Source organism: Piliocolobus tephrosceles, chromosome 4, assembly GCF_002776525.5.
Source record: "Piliocolobus tephrosceles isolate RC106 chromosome 4, ASM277652v3, whole genome shotgun sequence".
In the NCBI taxonomy this organism is placed as follows: domain Eukaryota; kingdom Metazoa; phylum Chordata; class Mammalia; order Primates; family Cercopithecidae; genus Piliocolobus; species Piliocolobus tephrosceles.
This window is the reverse complement of record NC_045437.1, coordinates 113,538,470-113,552,929: the sequence shown is the minus strand read 5'-3', so window position 1 is coordinate 113,552,929 and position 14,460 is coordinate 113,538,470. Positions and strand designations below refer to the sequence as shown.

The following is a 14,460-nucleotide window of genomic DNA, read 5'->3' as shown; positions in this document are numbered from 1 at the left end:
TTTTTTTTTTTTTTTTTTTTTTTTTTTTGAGATGGAGTCTCACTCTGTCACCTAGACTGGAGTGCAGTGGCTGGATCTCGGCTCACTGCAAGCTCCGCCTCCCGGGTTTACGCCATTCTCCTGCCTCAGCCTTCCGAGTAGCTGGGACTACAGGCACCCGCCACCTCGCCCAGCTAGTTTTTTTGTAGAGACGAGGTTTCACCGTGTTAGCCAGGATGGTCTCAATCTCCTGACCTCGTGATCCACCCGTCTCGGCCTCCCAAAGTGCTGGGATTACAGGCTTGAGCCACCGCGCCCAGCCGGGGTCTTTTTATAAAATCACCAACTTCACACTTACGAGAAAAATTAGAATGTAGGGACCATTTCTTATACATTAAGGATAATTTTGAAAGACCTGGAAGAAATTCAGTTTTCGTGAATATTATATGGTTAAGAGAGGTAAAAAAGTATCCACCTTGATGATAGTTTTTCTTACATGTGTTCTTGTTTGCTGTGAATTCATTGGGAGAAAATATTTGCTGCCTTTTTACTGTACATTCCAATTGTATTCTTAAAACATTTTAAAGTTGATGTATATTTTAACATTTTGTGACGTACTAACACGTTTTTAGAATATACTAGTCCACGCCCAGTCCATAGGGGATACATTGCAAAACCCCCTATGGATGCCTGAAATGGTGGATAATACCAAACCCTCTATATGCTGTTTTTCTCTCTGAGAACCAACATGGCTATGTCACTAATGAGCAGATAGCATATACAGTGTGGTGAACAAAGAGATGATTCACATTCTGAACAGAGTACTATGGGATAACTTGAGATTTCATCATACTACTCAGAATAGCCAGCACTTTAAAAAACTTATGAATTGTTCATTTCTGGATTTTTTTTTTTTTTTTTTTTTTTTTTGATAGAGTCTTCTCTGTCACACAGGCTGGAGCCCAGTGCACAATTATGGCTCACTGCAGTCATGAGCTCCCAGACTCAAGCATTCCTCCCACCTCAGCCTCCCAAATTGCTTAACCACAGGCGTGCACCACCCCACCTGGCTACTTTTTTGTTTTTTGTAGAGTCAGAGTCTCACCATGTTGCCCAGGCTGGTCTTGAACTTCTGGGCTCAAGTGATCCACCCACCTCGGCCTCCCAAAGTGCTGGGATTACAGACATGAGCCACCAAGCCAGAGCTGGCTTTTTTTTTCTTTTTTGAGACTGACTTTTGCTCTTGTTGCCCAGGCTGGAGTATAGTGGTGCCATCTTGGCTCACTGCAGCCTCCGCCTTCCAGTTTCAAGTGATTCTCCTGCCTCAGCCTCCTGAGTAGCTGGGATTACAGGTGCCTACCACCACACCTGGCTAATTTTTTTTTATTTTTAGTAGAGATAGGGTTTTACCATGTTGGCCAGGCTGGTCTTGAACTCCTGACCTTGTGATCCACACAGCTCAGCCTTGCAAAGTGCTGGGATTACAGGCATGAGCCATCTTACCTGGCCAGCATTTTTTATTTCATATTTTTGGACTACAGTAGACCACAGATAACTGAAACCATAGAAAGCAAATCTGCAGATGGTGAGTGGGGTGTGGTGGCGGGGCTACTGTAATAATTGCATAGTATAAGCTATTACTCCAGAACAGAAAGACCTCAAGTGAACTTAACTAATTCGATTTACTCAGATTTCTGAGTAAAAACTGGTTCTATAAATTAAGAAATAGTAGCTTCTTTATGGTAAAGATACCTTTCTGAAAAGTAAACAATTGTATGGAAATTTTACTAATATATAGATTTTGCTACATACTGCTTTTATATATTACATTTACAAGTATGTAGTTTTTTTTTTTTTTTTTTTTTGAGACAGAGTCTTGCTCTGTCGCCCAGGCTGGAGTGCAGTGGCCAGATCTCAGCTCACTGCAACCTCCGCCTCCCGGGTTCACGCCATTCTCCTGCCTCAGCCTCCCGAGTAGCTGGGACTACAGGCGCCCGCCACCTCGCCCGGCTAATTTTTTGTATTTTTAGTAGAGACGGGGTTTCACCGTGTTAGCCAGGATGGTCTCGATCTCCTGACCTCGTGATCCGCCCCGTCTCGGCCTCCCAAAGTGCTGGGATTACAGGCTTGAGCCACCGCGCCCGGCCTTTGTTTTTTTTTTAAGACAGAGTCTCGCTCTGTCACCCAGGCTGGAGTGCACTGGTTCTATCTCGGCTCACTGCAATCTCCACCTCCTGGGTTCAAGCGATTCTCCTGCCTTAGCCTCCTAACTAGCTGGGATTATAGACACCCGCCACCACACCCGGCTAATTTTTGTATTTTTAGTAGAGACAGGGTTTCATCATGTTGGCCAAGCTGGTCTCAAACTCCTGACCTCAGGTGATTCACCTGCCTTGACCTCCCAACGTGCTGGAATTACAGGCGCAAACCCACCACACTCGGCCCTAATATGTCGATTTTTTTGAGACTTCATGTAGCTATCCCTGAAACTGTGGGCACTAAGAGAATTTGAGAAAGTTACTTCATAAATGTGTGGAAACTGGAAATTGACTCCATATCTTTGGTAATAAAGGGGTAATGTCAGTGTTTTCAACATCCTGGTGTCCAGTCTAGAAAGACTTGGTAGGAGAAAAATATTAGGCTTTTCCAAAGGTTTTCTTAACATATATTTGGCTTTGTTGAGTCCTTTTTAATTTGAACCAGCAAAGTATCTCCCCCTGCCTCAGGAATAACTTATTGATTAAAATCAAAAACTAGGGCCAGGCACAGTGGCTCACGCCTGTAATCCCAGCACTTTAGGAAGCCAAGGTAGGTGGATCACTTGAGGTCAGGAGTTCGAGATCAGCCTGGCCAAGATGGCAAAACCCCGTCTCTACTAAAAATGCAAAAATTGGCCGGGTGCGGTGGCTCACACCTGTAATCCCAGCACTTTGGGAGGCCAAGGCAGGCAGATCACCTGAGGTTGGGAGCTCAAGACCAGTCTGACCAACATGGAGAAACCCCGTCTCTATTAAAAATACAAAAATTAACCAGGCATGGTGGCATACGCCAGTAATCCCAGCTACTCTGGAGGCTGAGGCACGAGAATCGCTTGAACCCAGGAGGAGGAGGTTGCAGTGAGCCAAGATCATGCCACTGAACTCCAGCCTGGGCAAAAAAGCCAGACTCCGTCTCAAAAAAAAAATTAGCTGCTCATGGTGGCATGTGCTTGTAGTGCCAGCTGCTCAGGAGTCTGAGTCAGGAGAATCTCTTGAACCCGGTTGCAGTCAGCTGAGATCACACCACTGCACTCCAACCTGGACGACAGAGCGAGACTCCATCTCAAAAAAAAAAAAAAAAATCTAAAAAGTCAGAAAACAACAGGTGCTGGAGAGGATGTGGAGAAATAGGAATGCTTTTACACTGTTGGTGGGACTGTAAACTAGTTCAGCCATTGTGGAAGACAGCATGGCGATTCCTTAAGGACCTAGAACTAGAAATACCATTTGACCCAGCCATCCCATTACTGGGTATATACCCAAGGGATTATAAATCATGCTCCTTTAAAGACACATGCACACGTATGTTTATTGAGGCACTATTCACAATAGCAAAGACTTGGAACCAACCCAAATGTCCATCAATGATAGACTGGATTAAGAAAATGTGGCACATATACACCATGGAATACTATGCAGCCATAAAAAAGGATGAGTTCATGTCCTTTGTAGGGACATGGATGAAGCTGGAAACCATCATTCTGAGGAAACTATTGCAAGGACAGAAAACCAGACACTGCATGTTTTTACTCATAGGTGGGAATTGAACAATGAAAACACTTGGACACAGGGTGGGGTACATCACACACCGGGACCTGTCGTGGGGTGGGGGGAGGGGGGAGGGATAGCATTAGGAGATATACCTAATGTAAATGACAAGTTAATGAGTGCAGCACACCAACATGGCACATGTATACATATGTAACAAACCTGCACGTTGTGCACATGTACCCTAGAACTTGAAGTATAATAAAATAAATTTTAAAAAATTATTACTGAATGGAATATTCATTTTATGCTAGTTATTTCAAGTTCTTAAATACATAGAGGAACATACTATAGAAAGACCTCTGTCTATGGCTGGGTGTGGTGGCTCACACCTGTAATCTCAGCACTTTGGGAGGCCGAGACAAGTGGATCACCTGAGGTCAGGAGTTCGAGACCAGCCTGACCAACCTGGTGAAACCCCGTCTCCACTAAAAATACAAAAAATTAGCTGGGTGTGGTGGCGGGCGCCTGTAATCCCAGCAGGAGAATCACTTGAACCTGGGAGGCGGAGGTTGCAGTGAGCCGAGATCGCGCCATTGCACTCCACCCTGGGTGACAAGAGTGAAACTCTGTCTCAAAAAAAAAACAAACAAACAAACAAAAAAAACCTGTGTCTCTTTAAGTTTTGTTTTTTCTCTTTTTTTGGTCCTTATGTAGAACAAATAAAAACTCTAAAACTAAGTTGTATATTATCAAGTAGAGATGCAGGTGGCAATCAAGCCAAATAACATGACTTTAAAATCCCGTGTTCTTGGCCGGGTGCAGTAGCTCACACCTGTAATCCCAGCACTTTGGGAGGCCGAGGTGGGTGAATCATTTGAGGTCAGGAGTTGAACACCAGCCTGGTCAACATGGCAAAACCCTGTGTCTACTAAATGCAAAAACATTAACCAGGCATGTTGGCGTGCACCTGTAATCCCAACTTCTCAGGATGCTGAAGCAGGAGAATTGCTTGAGCCTGGGAGGCGGAGGTTGTGGTGAGCCAAGATTGTGCCACTGCACTCTAGTCTAGGCGACAAGGTGAGACCCTGTCTCAAAAAAATGAAAAGAAAAATCAGTTGTTTTTTTTTGTTGTGTTTTTTGAGACAGAATTTTGCTCTTATTGCCCAGGCTGGAGTGCAATCGCGCGATCTTGGCTTACCACAGCCTCCACCTCCTGGGTTCAAGCAGTTCTCCTGCCTCAGCCTCCCGAGTAGCTGGGATTACAGGCATGTGCCACCACGGCCGGCTAATTTTATATTTTTACTAGAGACGGGGTTTCACCATGTCAGCCATGCTAGTCTCAGACTCCTGACCTCAGGTGATGTAGCCACCTCAGCCTCCCAAAGTGCTGGAATTACAGGTATGAGTCACCGTGCCCAGCCTGAGATCATAGATTTTCAAGAGGACTTGGATTTGAAGAAAGTCAATACTTTTTTTATTTAAAAAAAAAAAAAAAAAGGCAGAGAGGCAGGGGTATTAGATCCCCTTTTAATAGGAATATATACATTGTAATTTTAATTTCCACACATTCCTATAAATAGATATAATTTCGACCACTTCACAAAGAGGTTGAGACCCAGAGTGAATGGTTCGAGCTCATACAGCTGATAGGACCTTGATGTTAATAAATGTTGATATCACTATGGGTCTTTAGCTCTGTGTGGCTCCAAACCTTACATCCACCTGCCTCCAGCTCTAAGCATACTTGGCAGGAGGCTTTCCAAGTATAGAATGTCTAGCAGAGGCACTGAGCCCCACTTCTATCCCCCTTCTTATTTACAGAGGTGGGCTGTTGACCTAGTATATGCAAGCAATGACTTCAACTGACAAGGATTCTACCTTAGCAAAGAATTCAGGTGTTTTTGTTTTTGTAGAGACGGTTTCACCATGTTGGCTAGGCTGGTCTGGAACTCCTGGCCTCAAGTGATCCACCCACCTTACCCTCCCAAAGTGCTGGGATTACAGGCATGAGCCCGGCCTATTTAGATTTGTTAACAGCTTGACTTCTCCCTGCTGGCTTCCTTCAAAGCCATTCATTCATTTACTTCATTCATTTAGTCAAGTCATCTAACACTTCCTGATAGGAGCTATGGCCCAGGGCTTGGGCTCGGTGCTCTCACATTTCATTACCTGATGTAATCCTGACAATAACTCTGTTGAACAACTTTGATTATCACCATTTTACAGATGAGGATATTCAAACCAGAAAGATGAAGTGATTTGCCCAGGGTTCCACACTAAAGAGTGGCAGAGCCTGAGCCCACATTGAAACCCAATGTAGTTCTGTGTTGGATCCAGAGACTAGTTCCTGAGGGTCCCTGACAAGTGTCTCATGGCAAGTATGGATCTACTGTAAGATGACCTAGGGCATCCAGATCCCATCGGGGCAAATGCATCATCTACCAAGCAGATCAAATAAGGCTTAGAGTGGTTTTATACTCCAGGCTTGCGTTTCTCTCATATTTACCAAAGAAGGTCAGAACTAAAACCTACATAGCATTCAGGCAAATCCTTCTTGCCCCCAGAGCATTGAATGTCCCCTTCAGGTTACTGAAATCCTTCTCTGCTTCACCCCATCACTTACTCTCCCTAATTAGGGTCTTGTCTCCCACTCAGTAGAGCTGGTTTCTGAGCCCCATGCTGGTCCCCTAGCTTCTTCAGCTTTTATATACAGGACAAGTTTTCAAGTCTTACTAAATTCATAGATAGTATTTATTGGACTTTTACCTAATATGTGCCAGGCATGGTGGTATATATGTAGTAAACGAGACAGGTATTGTCTATGTCCTTATGGAGCTTACAGTCTACCAGAGAATACAGACATTGAGCAAATAGTTACAACTGTGACAAACTTTAGGAAAAAAGACAAATGCAAGACTGGGGGCGAAAAATGAAGGGAGATAAGGTGGGGGAGCAGGGATCAAGAAAGGACCCCAGAGGGCAAGTAGGATAGTGTGGGACATAGTGATGTGGAGGAAATGAGCAGGCATCCACGCATGACTTTGTGGGTCATGTTAGGGAGGTGGGCCTTTACCCTAAGAGCACTGGGAAGCTGTTGCCAGTTTGAGTTTTATGGGCAGATCATCCTGGTCCCAATGTGAAGAGGTTTGGAGCCTGGGCAACATGGCAAAACCCCATCTCTACAAAAAAAAGAAAATACAGGCCGGGCGCGGTGGCTCAAGCCTGTAATCCCAGCACTTTGGGAGGCCGAGACAGGTGGATCACGAGGTCAGGAGTTCGAGACCATCCTGGCTAACACGGTGAAACCCCATCTCTACTAAAAATACAAAAAAAAACTAGCCGGGCGAGGTGGCGGGCGCCTGTAGTCCCAGCTACTCAGGAGGCTGAGGCAGGAGAATGGCGTAAACCCGGGAGGCGGAGCTTGCAGTGAGCTGAGATCCGGCCACTGCACTCCAGCCTGGGCCACAGAGTGAGACTCCGTCTCAGAAAAAAAAAAAAAAAAGAAAATACAAAAATTACCCAGGTGTGGCCGGACGCGGTGGCTCACGCCTGTAATCCCAGCACTTTGGGAGGCTGAGGTGGGTGGATCACGAGGACAGGAGTTCAAGACCAGCCTGGCCAACATGGTGAAACCCCGTCTCTACTAAAAATACAAAAGTTACCTGGGCATGGTGGTGCACACCTATAATCCCAGCTACTCGGGAGGCTGAGGCAGGAGAATCACTTGAACCCGGGAGGCGGAGGTGCTTCCACTGCACTCCAGCCTGGGCGATAGAATGAGACTCTGTCTCAAAAAAATCAAAAATAAGTTGTGGGGCTGGGCATGGTGGCTCAACGCCTATAATCCCAACACTTTGGGAGGAGACCAAGGCAAGCAGACCATCTGTGGTCAGGAGTTTGAAACCAGCCTGGCTAACATGGTGAAAACCTGTCTCTACTAAAAATACAAAAATTAGCCAGGCATGGTGGCACGCACCTGTAGCCCCAGCTACTTGGGAGGCTAAGGCAGGAGAATCACTTGAACCCTGGAGGTGGAGGTTGCAGGGAGTGGAGATTATGCCATTGCACTCCAGCCTGGGCAACAAGAGCAAAACTCCGTCTCTAAATGAATAAGTTGTGGGCCGGGCGCAGTGGCTCACTCCTGTAATCCCAGCACTTTGGGAGGCTGAGGCAGGCAGATCATGAGGTCAGGAGTTCAAGACCATCCTGGCTAACACGGTGAAACCCCGTCTCTACTAAAAATACAAAAAATTAGGCGGGTGTCTTGGCGGGCGCCTGTAGTCCCAGCTACTCAGGAGGCTGAGGCAGGAGAATGGCGTGAACCTGGGAGGCAGAGCTTGCAGTGAGCCGAGATCGCTCCACTGCACTCCAGCCTGGGCAACAGAATGAGACTCCGTCTCAAAAAAATAAATAAATAAATAAGTTGTGGTATAATTGGTTTGAGGTTAAGAAAAGCTAAGGATCATGCTGGGCACAGTGGCTCACGCCTATAATCCCAGCATTTCGGGAGGCCGAGGCGGGTGGATCGCCAGGTCAGGAGAGCGAGACCATCCTGGCCGACGTGATAAAACCCCGTCTCTACCAAAAATACAAAAATTAGCTGGGCATGGTGGCACACGCCTGTAGTCCCAGCTACTCACTAGGCTGAGACAGGAGAATCCCTTGAACCTGGGAGGCAGAGGTTGCAATGAGCTGAGATCGTGCCACTGCACTCCAGCCTGGCCACAGAGCTCAAAAAAAAAGAAAAAGAAAAGCTCAGAAAGGAAGGAATCTAGCTAAGGTCACATGAAAGCAGAACCAGCAGTTCAGTTCCCTCTCCTGGCTCCTCCCTCACTACCAGACCATGTGGGAAAAGCCACTTTGTCATTGGAGCAGCCCTGGTAAAGTGAGATACGGTCTGTGATTCCCAGGGTAGAAAGACAGATTGATTTTCATAACCAGCGTTCTCATTAATTACTGTTACTGCAAGCCCTAGGAGAGTGGCACCTTCCCAGAGATCTCTCAGTGAAGGGCATCCTTAATGAGGCCAGTTAGCACAGCCAAGGTAGAAAAGACACCAAATGTCACTTCTTTGTTCTGTCATTCTTTTATCACTCAGACAGCTAGTCTTGGCCAGGCTCTATGCTGGGACGGGGGACACAGGAATGAGGATGTTCCCAACCCCAGGAAGCACATAGGCATGCAGTCTGTGCCTCCTGAGCACTGTGGCCTCTGGGTTCTCATCAGGGCCAGCAACCTCACCTCGCCTCACCTATCAGTCCTTAGAAGGGCATTTGTACACTCTGAAAAGCAACAGTCTTCAGGTTACTTCTTACTGGATAACTAAGATCTTGATTTTGATGTGTTTCAGCTGGAAAGGGCTACCCCTGCAAAACATGTAAGATAGTGCTGAACTCCATAGAACAGTACCAAGCTCATGTCAGCGGCTTCAAACACAAGAACCAGTAAGTAACCATTTTTTGAAATTCTAGGATCCATAGCAGGAGCCCAGGACTTCTGCGTCAGAACAAAGCCAGGTAGTTCTGGGCCGAAATGGAATCCTGGCAGCCTTTTTCCGGTGAACAGAAGATAAATCATTTAACAGGAACAAGTGTCTCCTCTATATGTATTTCTCTACCAGCTTCTGTCCAGTCTTTGGACCTGTTGGGCTGAAGGTTTTAATAGAGAAGCATACATGATTTTCTTGGTGGAACCCTAAGAACACCTGGCTTTCCTGGTCTGTAGCACTCTGGGGAAGTGTTTTTCCACTGGCCTGGAGACCCTATCCTTTGCTGGCAGGAGTTCCCGCTATAGATCTTTATCAAATATGACCAGGCCTTCTCATTCATTAATCAAATATATATTGAGCATCTTCTGAATGGTGGCCAAGACAGACCCAGCCTCTGCTCTCATGACCTTACAGCCTGGTGGGAGGAAACAGACTAAGCAAGTAAACAACCAATAATCACACATTGTGATAAGGGTTTTGAAGGAACCAGGTGAACGGAGAGTTACCTGTTCATGGTAATCTTGGAACTGACTAACATTCATTGAGCCCCTCTTCTGTTGCAGGCCATATGTCAAGCATATTTTCTCAGGTAATCCTTCCAATCCTGAGAGGAAAGATAATTATTCCCATTTTACACATATGGACAACCAGCATTCAAAGTGGTGATGGGAATGAAGCAGGGTCATGATTCAAATTGAAGCCTATCTGGCCCACAGCATGCTCCTCCCAAGGCGTCAGGCTCAGAAGTAGGTTATGGAACCATTGATGTGAAGAGGATAGGGCCTGGTCTGGAGGGCCTACGTGGTTCTGTCCCTTCCTCTCTGAAGGGAAATGTGTGGTATGAGCAGTGTGCCACAACATAACCCTTTTTTTTTTTTTTTTTTTGGTAGAGATGGGGTTTCACCACGTTGGCGAGGCTGATCTCAAACTCCTGAGCTCAAGTGATCCGCCTGCCTCGGCCTCCCAAAGTGTTGGGATTACAGGTTTGAGCCACTAAACCTGGCCCCAGCATAACCTTCTGAGATGGGTAGCAGAATTCTCATTTTACAGACAAGGAAACTGAGTTTCAGGCGGGCAAGCTGCTGAAATGTTTGTTTGACTTTGGTCATTGATTTTGCTTTGCTCACTGAGCTGAATGATTTAAAGTTGGTGGAAACACAGAGTATTGGTGTAAAAAATGTCCTTAAATCTCTCTACTCTGCCTGGAGTCTCCTCTCTCATACTGTAGCAGATCATCCTCTTTACCTGTGGATATGTTTTTTACTTTGGGGGTACTCTTAGGTATAGACTTGAGACAAGCCCCAGCAACTCAGTCCCACAGTGTTTCAGCATACATACCTCCCTTGCAGCTTGGATGATGGCAGTTACAACAGACAACCTGAAGCCAACCAGAGCCCCGCTGTGGGGCTACCCAGACCTGAAAGTGCTAGTGTTGTTCACTGATCTCTTGCTAAACTTTCCAGCAGTGTGACCTTGGGCAAGTCAATAAGTCTCTAATTCTCCCAATATGGGCAATGTAGTAAGACCCCGTTTACAAAAAATAAAGTTAGCCAGGTGTGGCGATGCACACCTGTAGTCCCAATGACTTGAGAGGCTGAAGTGAGAGAATAGCTTGAGCCCAGGAGGTGGAGTGAGCTTTGAGTTGCAGTGAGCTATGATGGCACCACTGTACTCCAGCCTGGGTGCCTGAGTGAGATCCTGTCTCAAAATTTTTAAAAAGCCTCTAATCCTGTAAGGATAAAGCTATAATTTGTTGAACACCTGATTCAGTCTCATTAAATTCTCAACAAAAGATCTGAAATTAGGATATCCCCCCCCCACCACCTTTTACAACCAAAGAAAGTCTAATTATCACATAGGTTAATTGACTTGCCCAAGCTCACTTAGTTACTTGGAGTTAGACCTAGGATTCAAGCCTGTTTGACTTCAAAGCCCGTTCATTTTACTCTGCCACTACCAAATGGAATGAGTTTGTATAGGGCCCTGTAAGCAGTGGTTTGGTATAGTGAAAAGGCATTGGCTACAGTCCTGAACCTACCACTTAAAAACATACTTTGCGGCCGGGTGCCGTGGCTCACACCTGTAATCCCAGCACTTTGGGAGACCGAGGCGGGTGGATCACCTGGGGTAGGGAGTTGGAGACCAGCCTGGCCAACCTGGAGAAACCTTGTCTCTACTAAAAATACAAGTATCAGCCGGGCATGGTCGCGGGCGCCTATAATCCCAGCTACTTGGGAGGCTGAGTAACAAGAATCGCTTGAACCTGGGAGGCAGACATTGTAGTGAGCAGAGATCGCGCCACTGTACTCCTGCCTGGGCGACAAGAGCGAGACTCAATCTCAGGAAAAAAAAAAAAAAAAAACATGCTATGGACTATGGGCCAGCCACTTAAACTTTCTGAACTTTACTTTCCTTGTATGTAAAATGAGGATGCTGTTCTCGCCTGGCAGAATTGCCATGAGGATGGAATGATGGAAGCTAAGCATCCAGCATTCTGCCAGCCCACAGTGGACCTCAGTGAAGGAAAGGTGCCCTGCCTATTACTCCAAGGCCCTAAAAGGGCAGTGCTATCATTGCAATAAGCCAATACAGCTGCCACACACTGACACTGTTCCTTTGTTCCTTCTCAAATACAGGTCACCAAAAACAGTGGCATCATCCCTGGGCCAGATTCCAATGCAAAGGCAACCCATTCAGAAAGATTCAACCACCTTGGAAGACTAGAGGTGATTCTGCCCAGCATCCCATGTTGGGCCAGCCATGAGCCAGCTTCCCGTGACTGCTCAGCCCTTGGCTCCCTCTCACTCCTTGTTCTCACCAGGGAAGTACACAGGCCTGAGGCAGCATTGGGCCACAGACAGCCTCTGATTGGTCCAGGCTAATTCACTCCTGCTGCTCCCCTTTGGCAGGAGTCCTGTAGGTCATGACAGGGGAGGCAAGGGTATTGAGAGACTTGGGGTCTCACCGGGTGGTAGTTTGGAGGGTGGCTTTCCCCCTTCCCCAACCCCTTTGGGCCATAGGTGCTGAGGCCCCAGCCACCTGTCTTTCCTCTAAAGGTCAGTTTTGGGCCAGTTCCTGCAACTAAAGAACAGAGATCTCCCTGGGCTCTAGACATTTCCAGTGAAATGTGGAACTTTCATGCCAAACCTGGGCTGAGGCAGGAAACAGGAAATGGCTGCAACATGTAAGTTTGGAGCTAATACAACACTCTGCCTTCCCCCAGAAGGTGCAGGCTTTCCTGAGCCTTAGACCAGATATGGCCAGTTGCACAGGTTTCTGCCAACTGTGAAGTCTCCTCCTGGAGCGGTGACACAGTCTTGGTGGAGCATTGCTCCCCCCACTGCCCTCTCCATGGTTCCTGAATGGTGCTAAGGATCTGCAGCAGTTAGCAACGAGCTGGGGTTGGGGGCGGCCTCTATGTCCACTGGGATTATAGGACACTCCAGTGGTGATGGGACCTTTCCCCTCCTCCATCAGAGGTGCTCTGACGCAAGGTCACATGGGAAAGTGCCCCACATGCAAGTCTCCCTGAGGGTTCTGCCCCTAAAGGCAAACTGCCTCATGCCCAGCCAGCTGTGAGGTTCATTGCTACCCTCGGCCCTACTAGCCCTCTCTTCCCCCTTGTGCAGCAGACCACCTTGCCCAGGTTGCTGTGGTGCTAGCCTTCCCCATCATCCACCAGGCGATTTCTGGGTCCCAAGGAAAGAAATAGAGAGCTGATGCAGGTTTCTACAGTGAGGAGCAGGCGTCCCCCAGGCCCCACACCCAGATTTCTCTGTCTTTACTGTTTTGTGGCCTGGGATTGAGTCCACAGGGATAGAGTTTTCCTTGTAGCTTTGAGGCAAGAATTCCAAGGAGTGTCACCATCAGAGGCTTCTCCTCATTGTGTCAGAGAAGCCCCAGCTGCTCTCGTGGCCTCCTTCCCCCACTCCCTATCCCTTCACCTGTGAAATGCCTTTGCTTTGCATATTGTGTGGATGTGTGTGTGTGTGTGTGTGTTTGTGTGTATGTGTGTGCTTATGTGTGTGTCTAATGCTCTGTCTCTTGGTCACTGAAGCATCCAAATAAAGAATTTCCCCCATGAGCCAGACTGCAACTTAACAGACCTAGGGTTTTGAGCCATATTGCCACTAGATCTAGTATGTCTGTCTTGACCCCTCACCCCCACCCCATTCAGACCTCAGTAGTCCCCAGTAGTCATTTTAGGAGTTAGGACACAGTCAAGCACCCTGTGAAAGTCTCCCTTGAGTTCAGGTACCCTGAACTCAATACAGCCTCATCTTCTCATCCACCTTCTCCTGCTTCTTCTGTCACATAGGGCCTGGTGAAGGTCTTTAAAGGGTTTAAGCTGGGGATCTGCTTTATGTTTGAGAGAATTCTAGCTATTGTGTAAAGGAATGCAGGGAGGGGTAGGAAAGGAGACAAGGAGGCCAGTATGGAAACTGTGTCCAGTATGGCTTTCCAGGCTAATCACTTAGGGCAGAGACCCAGCCTTATTCGTCTCTACTTCCTGATGTCCATAGTGGTGTGTCATGAAGTTTTATTGAATGAATGAATGAGGTGTATGAGGAGAGATGTTTTTTTCCGCTCAGCTCTTACACAGTGATAGGTTTGTTCCATGGGACTTATCATAGGCCTAGTGATTCTTGAAAGAGCATTTTCCATGACTCAAAATGAGCTGAAGAGTGTTACGGCCAGCTGTGGTGGCATGCACCTATAGTCCCAGTTGCTCAGGAGGCCAAGGCAGAAAGACCATTCAAACCCAGGAGTTGCAGCCTGTAGTATGCTATGATCATGCCTGTGAATAACCACTGCACTCTAGCCAGGGTAACATAACAAGACTCTATCTCCAAAAAAAAAAGAAAGTATAAAAATAAATTTTAAGGCCGGGTGCCATGACTCATGCCTGTAATCCAGGCACTTTGGGACGCCAAGGCAGGTGGATAACCTGAGGTCAGGAGTTCCAGACCAGCCTGGCCAACATGGCAAAACCCTGTCTCTATAAAAAATGCAAAAATCAGCTGGGCATGGTGGCACACATCTGTAGTCCCAGCTACTCGGGAGGCTGAGGCAGGAGAATCGCTTGAACACGGGAGGCGGAGGGTTGCAGTAAGCCAAAATCGTACCACTGCACTCCAGCCTAGGTGACAGAGCGGGACTCCTGTCTCCAAAAAAATAAATAAATAATAAATTTTAAAAGAAAATAGCCGAGTGTGGTGGTGCATGCCTATAGTCCTAGCTACC

The 14,460-nt window shown here is 47.0% G+C and overlaps 1 protein-coding gene across 4 annotated transcripts in view; it reads left to right on the top strand.

Moving 5' to 3' along the window:
* The window catches only part of ZNF346 (zinc finger protein 346), a 48,109-nt gene extending 34,043 nt beyond the window's left edge, over positions 1–14,066 (top strand). For 3 of the 4 annotated variants that reach the window (XM_023185126.2, XM_023185125.2, XM_023185127.2), the window contains exons 6-7: positions 9,079–9,172; positions 11,853–14,066. In XM_023185126.2, the coding sequence (XP_023040894.1) occupies positions 9,079–9,172; positions 11,853–11,940 (182 nt within the window). In that variant the 3' untranslated portion in view covers positions 11,941–14,066. The remainder of the gene's footprint in view (positions 1–9,078; positions 9,173–11,852) is intronic. The other variant, XM_023185128.3, reaches the window with a different exon arrangement.
* Positions 14,067–14,460: the final 394 nt, after the last annotated feature.